We start from the raw sequence: 14,159 nt of genomic DNA on the forward strand, positions 1-14,159 counted from the left end.
AAAATTCTAAATTGAGTTTTATCCTTTTTTGGAAAGAAGACATGCAGTGATGAATGTCAATAAAATAATTTATAAGACTCATTATTTTTGCACCTAAAAGAAAATAGAGTATGTTTATTCAAATTAGCAGTTTATTGACCTTGTTTAAAACTATTTTTTCTTTTTTCTTTTTTAAAGAAATGGCTGCAAGCAACTGACCTCACTAGAGAAGTGAACCAGCATTTGGCTCACTATGTACCCAAAATCTACTGCAGGGGTCCCAACCCTTTTCCACAGAAAGAAGACATGTTGGCACACCAAGTTTTGTTGGGACCAATGGAATGGTACCTTTGTGGTGAAGATCCTGAGTTGGGATTTTCAAAACTTGAACAAACAAACAAACCTTCTCATCTTTGTGGTCGTGTTTTTAAAGTGGGAGAACCTACATACTCTTGCAGGTAAGATATTGTCATTTTCTTTCTTTCCTTGTTTTTACTTGACTTTTTTATTCCTGAAACCTTACATTTTTGTTTTCAAATTATGAAATATCAGTATTATATATGTATATATGTGTGTTAGTTTCCACAACAAATATATGTGTCTTAATAAATTATTATAAACAAACATTATATAATTATTTTCCAGGTCAAGATATAGAACATCACCAGCATTCCAGAAACCCATTGTGTACTTTATTCCTCCCCCATAATTAGCTCCTACCTTGACTCTTGTAATAATCACTTCCTTGCTTTTTTTTTTTTTAACACAGGCCTCTCACTGTTGTCTCTGCTGTTGCGGAGCGCAGGCTCAGTGGCCATGGCTCACAGGCCCAGCCGCTCCGCGGCATGTGGGATCCTCCCAGATCGGGACACGAACCTGCGTCCCCTGCATCGACAGGTGGACTCTCAACCACTGCGCCACCAGGGAAGCCCACTTCCTTGCTTTTCTTGATGGTTACAGTGATTCTTTTTGATGTTCGAATTATCCTACATTTGACCTTTGAGAGCCCCGTTACACTAGCTTCTTTGCCCTTTTCACATGCCTTTATTAGTTTTTGAGTGCCTCTGCTTTCTGGCATAAGATGTCCACACCTCACTTTGTACTTACTCTGACCCATATGTAGAATCAGCCATTTATGCAGGGAATTTCCTTTTAGTTGGGAATGTTAGTTAGAAATCATGATGTGGGTGCTATATGTACTTACTGCTACTAGGTTGAGTTTTTTTTTTTTTTTTTTTGATTTCTTGTTGAGAATTAAGTATACAAGGGTAGAAGATGGAGAGGAAAGTGCTCTGTCTCCCTTTATGACTATCTACTCCTGTTTCTCAGAACTAATCATTGTTAACATACTTTTATATGTCCTTCCAGAAATTTTCTATGCATGTACATGCCCACATATGGGGCTATCTTAAACATACACATACGTAGACATACATAGAAAAGGGAATACGTTAGCTATACTGGGCTAAATTTTCCTTTCTCTATTTAACAAAATCTTGACATTGACATCTGTCCATATCAGCTGATATAGCTAGGTAATATTCCATTGTTTGGATATACTATTGATAGACTCATTTTTTTTCTTAAGACTTTTTCCCATACAACTTGAATTTAATAAGCTTAATTTTGGTTAAGACCTTCGGGTGTCTATGGTAATCTTTCTTTATCAGCATGGTTAGAATACTGATAGAGATCTTTTTATATATTGAAAGGCTGTTAGATCTAGTTTTTTGTCTATACAGAAACCTCTTTGAGTCCTTTATTGGTGTTTGGAGCAATAGATCTAGTTCAGCCTCATGATTTACAGATAAGAAAACTGAGATCCAATTGTTGTAGTACCATCCTTTGTAGCAAAAAGATCCAGTTCCAAAGAAGGCATTTGTATGTCATGTCTTTTAATCTTCAGTCTGGAATGTTGCCTCGGTTTTTCTTTTTTTTTTTTTTTTTTTTTTTTCGGTTTTTCTTTGACTTTCATGATCTTGACATTTTGAAGATTACAGGCCACTTATTTGTAAATGTACATCAATTTGGGTTTGTCTGATACTCTTCATGATTAGAGTCAGGTTGCCTCTTTCACAGAAGTATTGCAGAAATCACGTGTTCTCATTGTATCCTATCTAGTAGCATATGATTTTTTTTTTTTTTTTTTTTTTTCTTTTTTTGGCGGTACGCAGGCCTCTCACTGTTGTGGCCTCTCCCGCTGCGGAGCACAGGCTCCAGACGCACAGGCTCAGGGGCCATGGCTCAAGGGCCCAGCTGCTCCGCGGCATGTGGGATCTTCCCGGACCGGGGCACGAACCCGCGTCCCCTGCATTGGCAGGCGGATTCTCAACCACTGCACCACCAGGGAAGCCCAGCATATGATTTTGATTTGGTTCAATAACTCTTTAAATTTGATCACTTGATTAAGGGGATTTCTGCAAGGCTTCTCCACTGTAAAGTTACTCTTTTTCCCTCTTTAATCAGTAAGTATGTGGTGGGGAAATACTTTGAGACTATTAAATACCCTGTTTCTTATCAATGTTCAGTTTTTTAATTTATTTATATCAGTATATGTTCATGGAGCTCCATTATTATTGTGGTCAAAATTGTTCTAGATTTGACCAGTGGGAGACCCTTCAAGATGTCTTTGTTGTTTTTCATGTCCCCATCATTCTTTGAGCACTTCCTTTTTCTTTCTGACACAAGATATTTTAGACACATCTTGGGCTTTTCCCTACCCCAGCCCTGAAATGAACCATTTCTCTAAGGAGCCTAGTTCTTTTTTAGTAGAGGTTAATGTTCAGAAATAAGATACTAAGTGTGCCTGTTGCCATTGGTATGTCACTAATCCCAGGCCCTGTCAGTGGATCTATGTATCTGTAGGTCTGTCTAGTTCCAGTCCAACACCACAAGATTCTTTCTTGTTTTCTTCCTTTGCATATTTTAACTCCCTTCTCTGCTGATGTCATATGTGTCTATGTGTGGGGTCCATCCCAGGGGAGAACAGGTTGCGTGCAGGTTTGAATGCTTTGTAGGAAGGCCTTGATTAAATTGACAGAGTTCTGAGAGCTTCCATTACTAGAAGAAGTAGGAAGAATTGTGTTTTCAACAGTGTTCATGGAATAGGCTTTTGGGAGTTTGGAGGAGTGGAGGTGGGATGACGGGAGGAGGAGTATATCTATTCCCTCAATGAAAGTGGTGCACTGAAAAGCTGTTTGCCTGTACTTGAAGATTAAGTGTGCCTAAAGGATTTGTGGATGAAACCAAGTCAGGGATGATCTCAGCAGAGTCTTCCTGTATGTGCATGATGGAGTTTGGACTTGGATGTGTCAGTCTGGAGTTTCTTTGAGATATAAAATCATTTCACTAGAGCATGGAGGTATAGGTTAATCCATTCATACCTGTCCTGGGACTCTAACTGTATATTTAGAGGATGTATAGAATTAATGAAAAGGAAGGCACCTTGGGTAAGGGGATTGCCTCATGGTTTGAGTAGAGAATTTTCATTTTCATGACATCATCTAAAGGGTCACAAGGATACATTTATTAAAGATAGACAACACCAAGAACAGTACTGGCCACTGCTTTTTAAAAATTGACTTGAAAAACTAATATAATAGGCAAAACATGTATTTTGTTATGTCTCTCAAGAGGTACAAAAGTATATGCCATGAAAGGTACCTTCTCCCACTCATCCCTTAATTTCCCTGTTCCCTTATCCAGAGGTGACCATTGTTACTAGTTTCTTGGGTATTCATCTAGATATCATATGAATATCTAGATCCAAACATTTATACTTTTTTCGGTAAATGCTAGCATACCACATAAACTGTTTTCATCTTGCTTATTTCATTTAAAATTTGTCCATCAGATTGTTAAATAACACATATAGAGAGAGCTGACTTTGTCTTATCTTTTTAATGGCTGGTTATTATTCTCTTGTATGGATGTTCTGTTCTTTACCTACTTGTCTTCTATTAGTAGACATTTAGGTTGTTTCTGGGACTATAAATAATACTGCATTATTATACTTTGTATCTTTGTGCACGTGTAGAAGTATATACACAGGATACATTCCTAGAAGTAGAATTTCGGGGTGGAAGGATGCATGCATTTATTTCCTTTTAACAGCCAGTAGCAAAAACTTACAAATGAAAAGGAGATATAATACGCTAGTTGGCGGAGGAAAGGCAGAGTGGAAAACAAACAACAGAAACTGCTATAGTTATGATGGAAGAGATTGGAAAATGTCTTTCAGCAAGCCTTATGAGGGGAAGAAACCAGGGAGCAGAGGATAGGCTGTGGCAGCCAGAAAGAAGAGGCAGATTGGCCAATTCCCTGAACTACTGAAGAAAGAAAGCAGTATCTGGGGACCTGCACTTGGGCAGTCAAGTAGCCTGGAATGGGGGAGAGGGATATAATATATGATGGCCCCACTAGGACTCAAGTTTGAACCAGACTCTTAGAGGATATTTCTAAACTTTGTTGTGGCTTGAAGTTGGCCAACTCCAGGTTAAGGGACCAGACTTCCACAAGACTGTCCAAAATACAGCTGCAAGTTTGGGGAACTCCAGAGCCATCCTCAGTTCTCATCAGCTGGCTACAAATTTCAGGCATCTCCATGGACTACTTGAGGTTGCATAATTCACTAGAACAACTCACAACTCAGGAAAATGCTGCACTTATGATTAAAATTTTATCATAGCAAAAAGACACAAATCAGAACCAGCCAAAGGGCAAGATTTCCAAGTGCTAAGTTTTTGTTGTTCTCAGTGACATGTTATTATCCTCCTGGCACATTAATGCTTGACAACACACAGAGTATTGCCAACCAGGGAAGCTCACCCAAGCTTAGGTGTCCAGAGTTTTTATTGGGTTTCATTATATAGGCATGATTAATTGAATCATTGCCCACGTGACTCAATATCCAGCTCCACTTCCCTTCCCAGAGGTGGGACTAATATGTGCCTGAAAACCCCAGCCCTTTAATTACGTGGTTGATTTTTCTGATATGGCCAACCTTCACTCTATCTCATTAGTATAAACTTTCAGATATGTGGGGGACAGGTGGGAGCATGACTAGCAAAGACACTGCTATCACATGGGAAAGTTCGATGATTTACAGGTTACCTCCTAGGATCCCTAGACAAAGGTCAGCCAAATTCTTTATCACACAGTTGTTGAGAAGGTAAATGAGGTCCTTTGTGTAGTGCTTTCCACAGTACTTGGTACATAGTAAACTCTTAGTAAATGGCCATGCTGGGGTCCTGAGGATGAATGTCTTATGTTAAAAGTAGGTGTTCCCATGAAACCCAGGACCCTGATAAAATGACAATGGAGTCTATTACTTGGAAAGATGAAATATGGTTGTTGGAATTCTGGGAGAGTTTGTAAATTAGACCCTTCAGGATAAAGGTGACTTATGTCTATAGGGTGGAGGTTTTCTTTAGCCAGAAAAAATGATATTCAGGAGTCTTTTATGTTTAGTACTTAGAAAAGGAGTCTGTGAAGGGAATTAGGTTAATTTTTCTGTTATTTGTTCATTGTTTCTAAAATTGTGTAGGTCCCAAATTATCTCTGAAGCCTCTGTGATGTCAGAAAAAGCTGTGTTTTCAGGCAGTGGGCTAATGTTTATATTTGTCTGTACTTAGTTCTCTATTAGTAAAAATGTAATCAAACCTGTCACTTGTTATTTCTTTCTAAATAGAGGTGGTTGTTTTTTTTGTGTTTTTTTTAACATCTTTATTGGAGTATAATTGCTTTACAGTGGTGTTAGTTTCTGCTTTATAAAAAAGTGAATCAGCTATACATATACATATATCCCCATATCTCCTCCGTCTTGCCTCTCCCTCCCACCCTCCCTATCCCACCCCTCTAGGTGGTCACAAAGCACTGAGCTGATCTCCCTGTGCTATGCGGCTGCTTCCCACTAGCTATCTGTTTTACATTTGGTAGTGTATATATGTCCATGCCACTCTCTCACTTCGTCCCAGCTTACCCTTGCCTCTCCCCACGTCCTCAAGTCCATTCTCTATGTCTGCGTCTTTATCACCCTGTGAGGTAATTGTTATTATGGGCAATCATCTTAGTGTTGATGTTGATCATAGCGATGTATATTTTGACATCTCATAACCATTAAGAAAAATAAAATACTAGTAAAATATGAAATCATACTTTGGTGTATGGTTTACATTTTAACTTAAACTAAGCTAGATTTAGTTCCATTGTTTTTGTTGTATAGTTAAATTAAAAACATTCTTTTTTAACATTTAAAAACTTACTGCGTGAATGTTATAGATTACCAGAATTCGGGGTTGGGAGTTATGCTGCCACCAGTTAGGAATATTCTTAGCATATGTTTCCAGATGGTACTTTATGATGCTTTATTGTAAGCTTTATTAAACAGTTTTGCTTGTTTAACTTTTTTTAACTCCAATTCTGTCAATAATGATGGATAAGGTTATGCTAAAAATAACAAACAACCCTACAATCTCAGAGACTTTAAATATCCAAAATACATTTATTATTCAGACTGTGTGACCAATTCAGATCAGTGGGGGTGATGAGTGGAGGGTTCTACTCTAGGTAGTTACTTCATACCATGTAACATCTCCATAAACTTAATGTTTTTAGGGTTCACCACAGCAAGGGAAGAGGAGGGTCTTGCACAGCAGATAAATTGCTCTGGCTCAGAAATGATGACCATGCCTACATCCCTTTAGCTAGAACTAGTTAGAAGGCCTCTGTCCAACTGCAAAACAGGGCAGGGAAGTGTAATTCTCCTGTGTCTGGAAGAGATGCAAACTTGGAAGTGGATGAACATTAGAAGTGTTTTCAGTGATCTTCAGGGTTTGGGGGTTATTTTTCCTCCCTCACAGAGTTGTTAGGATAAAATGAGATAATGTGTATAAAAGCACTTGGGGAACTGTAAGGAATTTTTTTTTTTTTTTTTTTTTTTTTTCCAGTACGCAGGCCTCTCACTGTTGTGGCCTCTCCCATTGCGGAGCACAGGCTCTGGATGCCCATGGCTCACGGGCCCAGCCGCTCCACGGCATGTGGGATCTTCCCGGACCGGGACACAAACCCATGTCCCCTGCATCGGCAGGCGAACTCTCAACCACTGCGCCACCAGGGAAGCCCTATAAGGAATTTTTGTATGTAAGATTTTTTAAGCGGAATACTCAGTCTTAAAATACATTACTGAGCCATGAGTAATAAATCTCTTAAGCAGAGGGATAGAGATGGTTTCATTCCTTTTCTGTTTGGAAATATAAAGCTCTAATATGGAAGAACCACTTAACAGAGTGGTCTGTTAGTTTCTTGCTTTTTAAAAAACTTGAACACTTGATCTCTTTTTTTTGGCTGCATTGGGTCTTCATTGCTGCATGCGGGCTTTCTCTAGTTGCGGCGAGCAGGGGCTACTCTTCGTTGTGGTGCACAGGCTTCTCATTGAGGTGGCTTCTCGTTGCAGAGTACAGGCTCTAGGTGCGCGGGCTTCAGTAGTTGCAGCATGCGGGCTCAGTAGTTGTGGCTCGTGGGCTCTAGAGCGCAGGCTCAGTTGTGGCACACAGGCTTAGCTGCTCTGTGGCATGTGGGATCTTCCCGGACCAGGGCTCGAACCCATGTCCCCTGCATTGGCAGGTGGATTCTTAACCACTGCGTCACCAGGGAAGTTCCTAAGACTGTTTCTTTTTAACGTGAATGGTCCAGAGATTGAAATGAATGCTGTGTTAGTTTAAAAAATATTGGTTACCTCTAATTATGGATGTGACACATGAATGAAATTATACTGTATGTATTGTAAATGTGTCTTTTTTTCATGAAACAATTTGTCTTAGAGATCTTTCCCAGTCAGTATATATAAATCTACATCATTCTTTTAACTGCTGTGTTTCCATAGTAAGGACAGGCCATGATTTATTTGATTGCCCTGTTTATTAATGAAATTAGAAATCGGTATATTTTAGGATTTTTTTTTTCTGTAGCAAACTGCACCACAAAGAACATTGTGTACCTATTTGTATACTTCTCTTTTTATACCCATTTCAGTATTTTCCAAGGGAGATACCTAGAAATAAAATTTCAGTGCTGTATATTATCACTGTGGCCTTCAATATATTGGAATTTCCCTTGTCTACCTTGCTCTCTCCAACCTAGGAAAATAACAGGGGGTGGGAAGTTGATATCTCCTAGATAGGTTGGATTCCTGTGGTTGTCTAAAATGAATCTTGTATTCTTGGTTTGGATATTTGTGATCATTTTTATTTATTTATTTTTTATGCACCAGTTTGGTGCAAGATCGAACATAGGAGTATGTGGGGTATAATATCAACTTTAAACGTATGCCTTTGTCCAGATGTTAGGAAATAATAGAGGTATGAATAGATTACTGGTAATCCTTTTGGGTAAGGAGACTTGGATTTATATCAACAAAATTTCCCTATTGATACCCTATTTGAGTTCTTTATTTTTTAGGGGAAAATTTATATATTTCAAAAGGCACAAATCTTAATTGTGCATTTTTGACAATAGTTAACCTCACGTAACTCACATCCTCCCAAGATAGAGAACATTTTCATCTAACTAGAGATTTCCTTGTTAACAGCTCCGGCCCTTAGGTAACCACTATTCTGATATTTTCACCTTAGATTAGTTTTGTGCATTCTAGAACTTCATCAAAATGAAATTATACTGTTTGGTGCCTGGCTTCTTTTACTCAGCATAATGTATATCTGATTCATTCATGATCCTATGATTATTAGAGATTGTTTCCATTTTTATTGCTGAGTAGTCCATCGTATGAGTGTATTGTAATTGCCCATAATCCATTGTACTACTGATGAACATTTGAGTTGTTTCAGTTTGAGGGTATCATGAATAAGGCTTCTATGACTTCTTTTTTATCAGCTCATTCTACTTTTTGGTAGATACTTTAAATATTTAGAGCTAAGGAAAATGGTTTATTTCATGAATCATATCAGCTTATGCCAACATTATATTAAATGCAACATATTAAAGTATTAGGCATTATTATTTTGTACTCGGCTATAAATCTGTGTGTTTAAAATACCAAATAAGGGAATTCCCTGGCGGTCCAGTGGTTGGGACTCCTCACTTCCACCTCAGGGGTCATAGGTTTGGTCCCTGGTTGGGGAACTAGATCCCACATGTTCCACGGCGCAGCCAAACAAAAATAAGATAAGATAAAATAAAATAAAATACCAGATAATAAATCTTGCACTATTAAAAATCTTCAGCTTTTTATGAAACATTTTAGGAATATTAAGACACCATTAAAATAGGCTTTTCTAAACTGTTATCTAAGAGAAGGCACCCTTAAATGGCTACAACCATTTGCAAAACAAGTCTTTTTGTGGACATACGTTTAAATATTCATGGATAAATCTCCAGGAGTAGAATTGCTGTGTCAAGGGGCAGGTATATTTGAACTTGACAAGAAACTGCCAAAACTTTTTCTAAAATTTTTTTTTGTTCCCACCAGTAATGTTCCACTTGCTCCATATTCTCACCAACATTTGATGTTGTCAGTCTTTTAAATTTTAGCTGTTCTATATAGTGATATCTCAATATGGGTTTAATTTTCTCTAATGACTAATGATGTTGGTGCAATTTTGCATGTGTTCATTGCCCATTTAACTAATGAAGTTTTTGTTCAAGTCTTTTGTCTGTTTTTTATTGGCTTCTGTATATTTTTTATTACTGAGTTTTGGAGTTTTTTATATGTTCTGTTTCTTTGTGTTTGTGGTGTTTTTTTTCGGCCGTGCTGTGCAGCTTATGGGATTTAGTTCCCCAACCAGGGATTGAACCCGGGGCTTCGGCAGTGAGTGAGCAGAGCCCTCACCACTGGACTGCCGGGAATTCTCTGGAGTTCTTTATGTGTTCTGGATACGAGTCCTTTGTCAGACATGTTTTGTGAATATTTTCTCCCAGTCTGTGACTTGCCTATATGGTGTCTTTTTTTTGGCTGCACTGTGTCTTCGTTGCTGTTCACAGGCTTTCTCTAGTTGCGGCAAGTGGGGGTACTCTTTGTTGTGGTGTGGTGGCTTCTCTTGTTGCAGAGCACGGGCTCTAGGTGCGCGGGCTTCAGTAGTTGTGGCACGCGGGCTCAGTAGTTGTGGTGCACGGGCTTAGTTGTTCCATGATATGTGGGATCTTCCCGAACCAGGGGTCGAACCCATGTTCCCTGCATTGGCAGGTGTATTCTTAACTACTGGGCCACCAGGGAAGTCCCTGTACGGTGTCTTCTGATGGCAGGGGTTTTAAATTTTGATGGAGTTTAACTTACCAACTTAAATTTTATGATGATTGTTTCCTGTGTTAAAAGAAATGTCTGCCTTCTCCCAGGTGGCAAGGACATTCTCTCGATTTTCTTCTATAAACTTTGAAATTTTAGATTTTATTTGTGGGTCTGTGATCTGTCTCAAAACTAATTTTTTTTTGTATGGCTTTTTTTTTGTAGGGGTTGAGTTTTCATTTACTTACTACATGTGGGGATCCAGTTGTTCTAGCACTGTTTATTCTTTTGCCCATTAAATTGCTTTGGTACCTTATCAAAAACCATTTGCCCATATGAGTGTGGGTGTATTTCAGAACACTCTAATCAATTCCATTCATTGATATGGCTATTCGTATGCCAATAACCACATTAACTTGATTACTGTAACTTTGTAGTAAACTTTGAGTTGATTCCATTTTCCTTTAGAGTTTCATTTGTCTGTTTCAGATCCTTTGCATTTTATAAATTTTAGACTTAGCTTGTCAATGTTTATTTTTAAGAAAGACTGCTGAGATTATGATCAGGATTGCATTGAATCTATAGATCAATTTGGGAAGAATTGACGTTTTAACAATACTGAGTTTTCCAATCCATTAACATCTTGTGTCTCTCCATTTATTGAGGTCTTCTTTAATCTCTTTTAACCATGTCTTTTGTTTTTATGTAGAATTTATACATACCTCTAAGTATTTTATGATGGTATTCTTTTTTCTTAGTTTTAGTTTCTTAGGTTTTTTTTTTTTTTTTTTGGTGGTACGCGGGCCTCTCACTGCTGTGGCCTCTCCTGTTGCGGAGCACAGGCTCCAGACGCGCAGGCCCAGCCGCTCCGCGGCATGTGGGATCTTCCCGGACCGGGGCACGAACCCGTGTCCCCTGCATCGGCAGGCGGACTCTCAACCACTGTGCCACCAGGGAAGCCCCTAGTTTCTTAGTTTTAATTTCAGTTTTCTTCTGTGAATATAAAGAAATACAGTTGGGCTCTAATATCGATCCTGTGTCCTGTGACGTTGCTAAATGCGCTTAGTAGTTTTTATCTTCTGGGTTTTGTTCCTTAGGATTTTTGCATAATTGTGTCCTCTCTGAATGGACAGTTTTATTTGTTCCTTTACAGTCTTTCTGTCTTTTATTTTTTTGTGCCTTATTGCACTGGTGAAAGTAGGACATCCTTGCCTTGGATGGGAGGTATTCAGTCTTTTACTGTTAAATATGATGTTAGGTACAGTTTTCTGATATACACCCTTTATCTCATTGAGGACTTTCCCTTCTATTCCTAGTTTGCTGAGTGGTGTTTTTTGTTTGGTTGTTTTTTGTTTTTTTATAAATGACTGAATGTTGTCAGGTGCTTTTATTACATCTATTGAGATTGTCATAATTTTCCGTTTTTATTCCATTAATGATTGCATTGACTGATATTTTTCCAAATGGTTTTCATTACTGAGATAAACTCTACTTGATTATCATGTATTGTAACTTTTATATATTGCTGGATTCAGTTTGCTAGTGTTATATTAAGGTGTTTTTGTGTCTGTACATTTCATGGATTACAGACACAAAAAAACCTTAATATAACACTGTCACTTATAAACCTGTCAGAACAGCAAGTGCAGAGATGGGGCAGGCTTTCAGGTTGCTTGATTCAGTGGCTCAATCATATCATTCAGGGCTCAGCTTCCTTTTCCCTGTCCTCTGCCATTCTTTTGTTTAAAAAAATATTTTAGGGGCTTCCCTGGTGGTGCAGTGGTTGAGAGTCCGCCTGCCGATGCAGGGGACACGGGTTCATGCCTCGGTCCGGGAGGGATCCCACATGCCGCGGAGCGGCTGGGCCCGTGAGCCATGGCCGCTGAGCCTGTGCGTCCAGAGCTTGTGCTCCGCAACGGGAGAGGCCACAGCAGTGAGAGGCCCACGTACCACAAAAAAATATATATATATTTTAATTTCATTGGAGTATAGTTGATTTACAATGATGTGTTAGTTTCAGGTGTACAGCAAAGTGATTCAGTTATACATACACATATATTTTTTAGATTCTTTTTTCATATAGGTTATCACAGAATATTGAGTAGAGTTCCCTGTGGTATATAGTAGGTCCTTGGTTGTTATCTTTTATATAGTAATGTGTCTATGTTCATTCCAAGCTCCTGATTTATCACCACCACCCCCACACACGTTTCCCCTTTGGTAACCGTAAGCTTGTTTTGGATATCTGTAAGTCTGTTTCTGTATTGTAAATAAGTTCATTTATATGTTCTTTAAAAATTAAAAAAGAAAATAATAATATAAACCTGCACTTTCTTGTAATGTCTTCATCTGGTTTTGGTAGAGCAGAGTTATGCTGGCCTTATAAAATGAATTGAGAAGTATTCCTTTTTCCTATATTTTTGAAGAATTTGTATAAAATTGGTATGAGTTCTTCCTTCAGCATTTGAAGAATTTTCCAGTAAAACAAACCACTAAGGCCTGGTATTTTCTTCAGAGGAAGTTTTTGATAAATTAAATTTCTTTGATGCTTACTAGAGTTATTTAGAGCTTCATTTCATCTTGTGCAATTTTGGTACACTGTACTTTTCAAGAAATATGTTTCATTGTATAATGTCAAATTTATTGACATACAGCTGTGCATATTTCCTTATGCTGCTGATATCTGTGGTATCTGTAGTGAGGTCCCCTCTTCCATTCTGATATTAGTAATTTGTGTTTTCTGTCTTTGAAAAGATTAATAAAACTGATTAAAGAATCAGTTTTTGGCTTTGTTAGTTTTCTTTTTTATCTGTTTTTTTGATTTCTACTTTTATTCTTCTTCCTACTTAACTTTTGATTTAATGTGCTTATATTTTATTCTTTAATCCATGGGTTATTTAGAAGCGCATTGTTTAATTTTCATATATTTGAGACTTTCCTAGATATATTGTAACTGGTTTCTAACACAATTAAAGTTTTGTAAGGTTGCAATCTTTAAATTTATTGAGACTTGTTTTATGACTTAGCAACATGGTCAGTCTTGTACATTCCATATGCACTTGAAAAGAAGGTGTATTTTGCAGTTGCTGGATGAGTAATCTATAAATGTCAATTAGGACAAGATGGTTGATTGTGCCATTCAGGTCTTCTATACTTACTGATTTTTATGACTAGTTCTTTCAATTACTGAGAAAGGGGTATGAAAATCTCCAAATGTGATTGTGGATTTGTTTACTTCTTTTAGTTCTATCAGTTTATGTTTCATGTATCTAAAAGCTCTTTTATTAACCACATACATAGATATTTATAATTGCTATATACTGATATATTTTATCATTATGAAATGTCAGTGACCTTTATTAATTCTTGTACTTAGTCCTTGTCTTAAGGTCTATTTTATCAGATGTTGATATAGCCACTCCTTTCATAACATATCAGTGTTATATATACTTTTTACCTTTTTCAGTGGTTGCCCTAGAATTTGTGATATATTACAACTAACCCAAGTCCACTTTGGTTGCCTGAGAAAGTTTTCCTTTCACCTTCACTTTTGAAGAATAATTTTGTAGGTACAGAATTCTAGGTTGGTAGGCATTTTTTCTTTCAACACTTGAAATATTTCACTCTGCTTTCCTGTTGCTTGCATGGTTTCTGAGGAAAAGTCAGATGTAATTCTTATCTTTGCTCTTCTGTAGGTAAGTTGTTTTTCTCTTCTGGCTTCTTTCAGGATTTTTTCTTTATCTTTGATTTTCTGTAGTTTGAAAATGATATGCCTAGGTACAAGGTTTTTTGGTGTTTATCCCACTTGATGTTCTTTGAACTTCCTGGATTTATGGTTTGGTGCCTGCTATTCATTTAGGGAAATTCTCAATAAATATTGTTCTCAATATTCTGTTCCTTTCTCTCATTCCTCTCTTTTTTGTATTCCTATTACACATATGTT

The 14,159-nt window shown here is 37.7% G+C and overlaps 1 protein-coding gene across 8 annotated transcripts in view; it reads left to right on the top strand.

Annotated features, from left to right (window-relative positions):
• UBR2 (ubiquitin protein ligase E3 component n-recognin 2) overlaps window positions 1-14,159 on the top strand; it is a 117,752-nt gene that overhangs the window by 10,528 nt on the left and 93,065 nt on the right. For all 8 annotated transcript variants that reach the window (XR_004352347.1, XR_004352348.1, XM_032650248.1 and 5 more), the window contains exon 2: window positions 178-437. Coding sequence is in view for 6 of the 8 variants with exons in the window: in XM_032650248.1 (XP_032506139.1) it covers window positions 178-437 (260 nt within the window). In the remaining 2 variants the exon portion in view is untranslated. The remainder of the gene's footprint in view (window positions 1-177; window positions 438-14,159) is intronic.

The sequence above is a fragment of the Phocoena sinus genome, chromosome 11, assembly GCF_008692025.1.
Source record: "Phocoena sinus isolate mPhoSin1 chromosome 11, mPhoSin1.pri, whole genome shotgun sequence".
In the NCBI taxonomy this organism is placed as follows: domain Eukaryota; kingdom Metazoa; phylum Chordata; class Mammalia; order Artiodactyla; family Phocoenidae; genus Phocoena; species Phocoena sinus.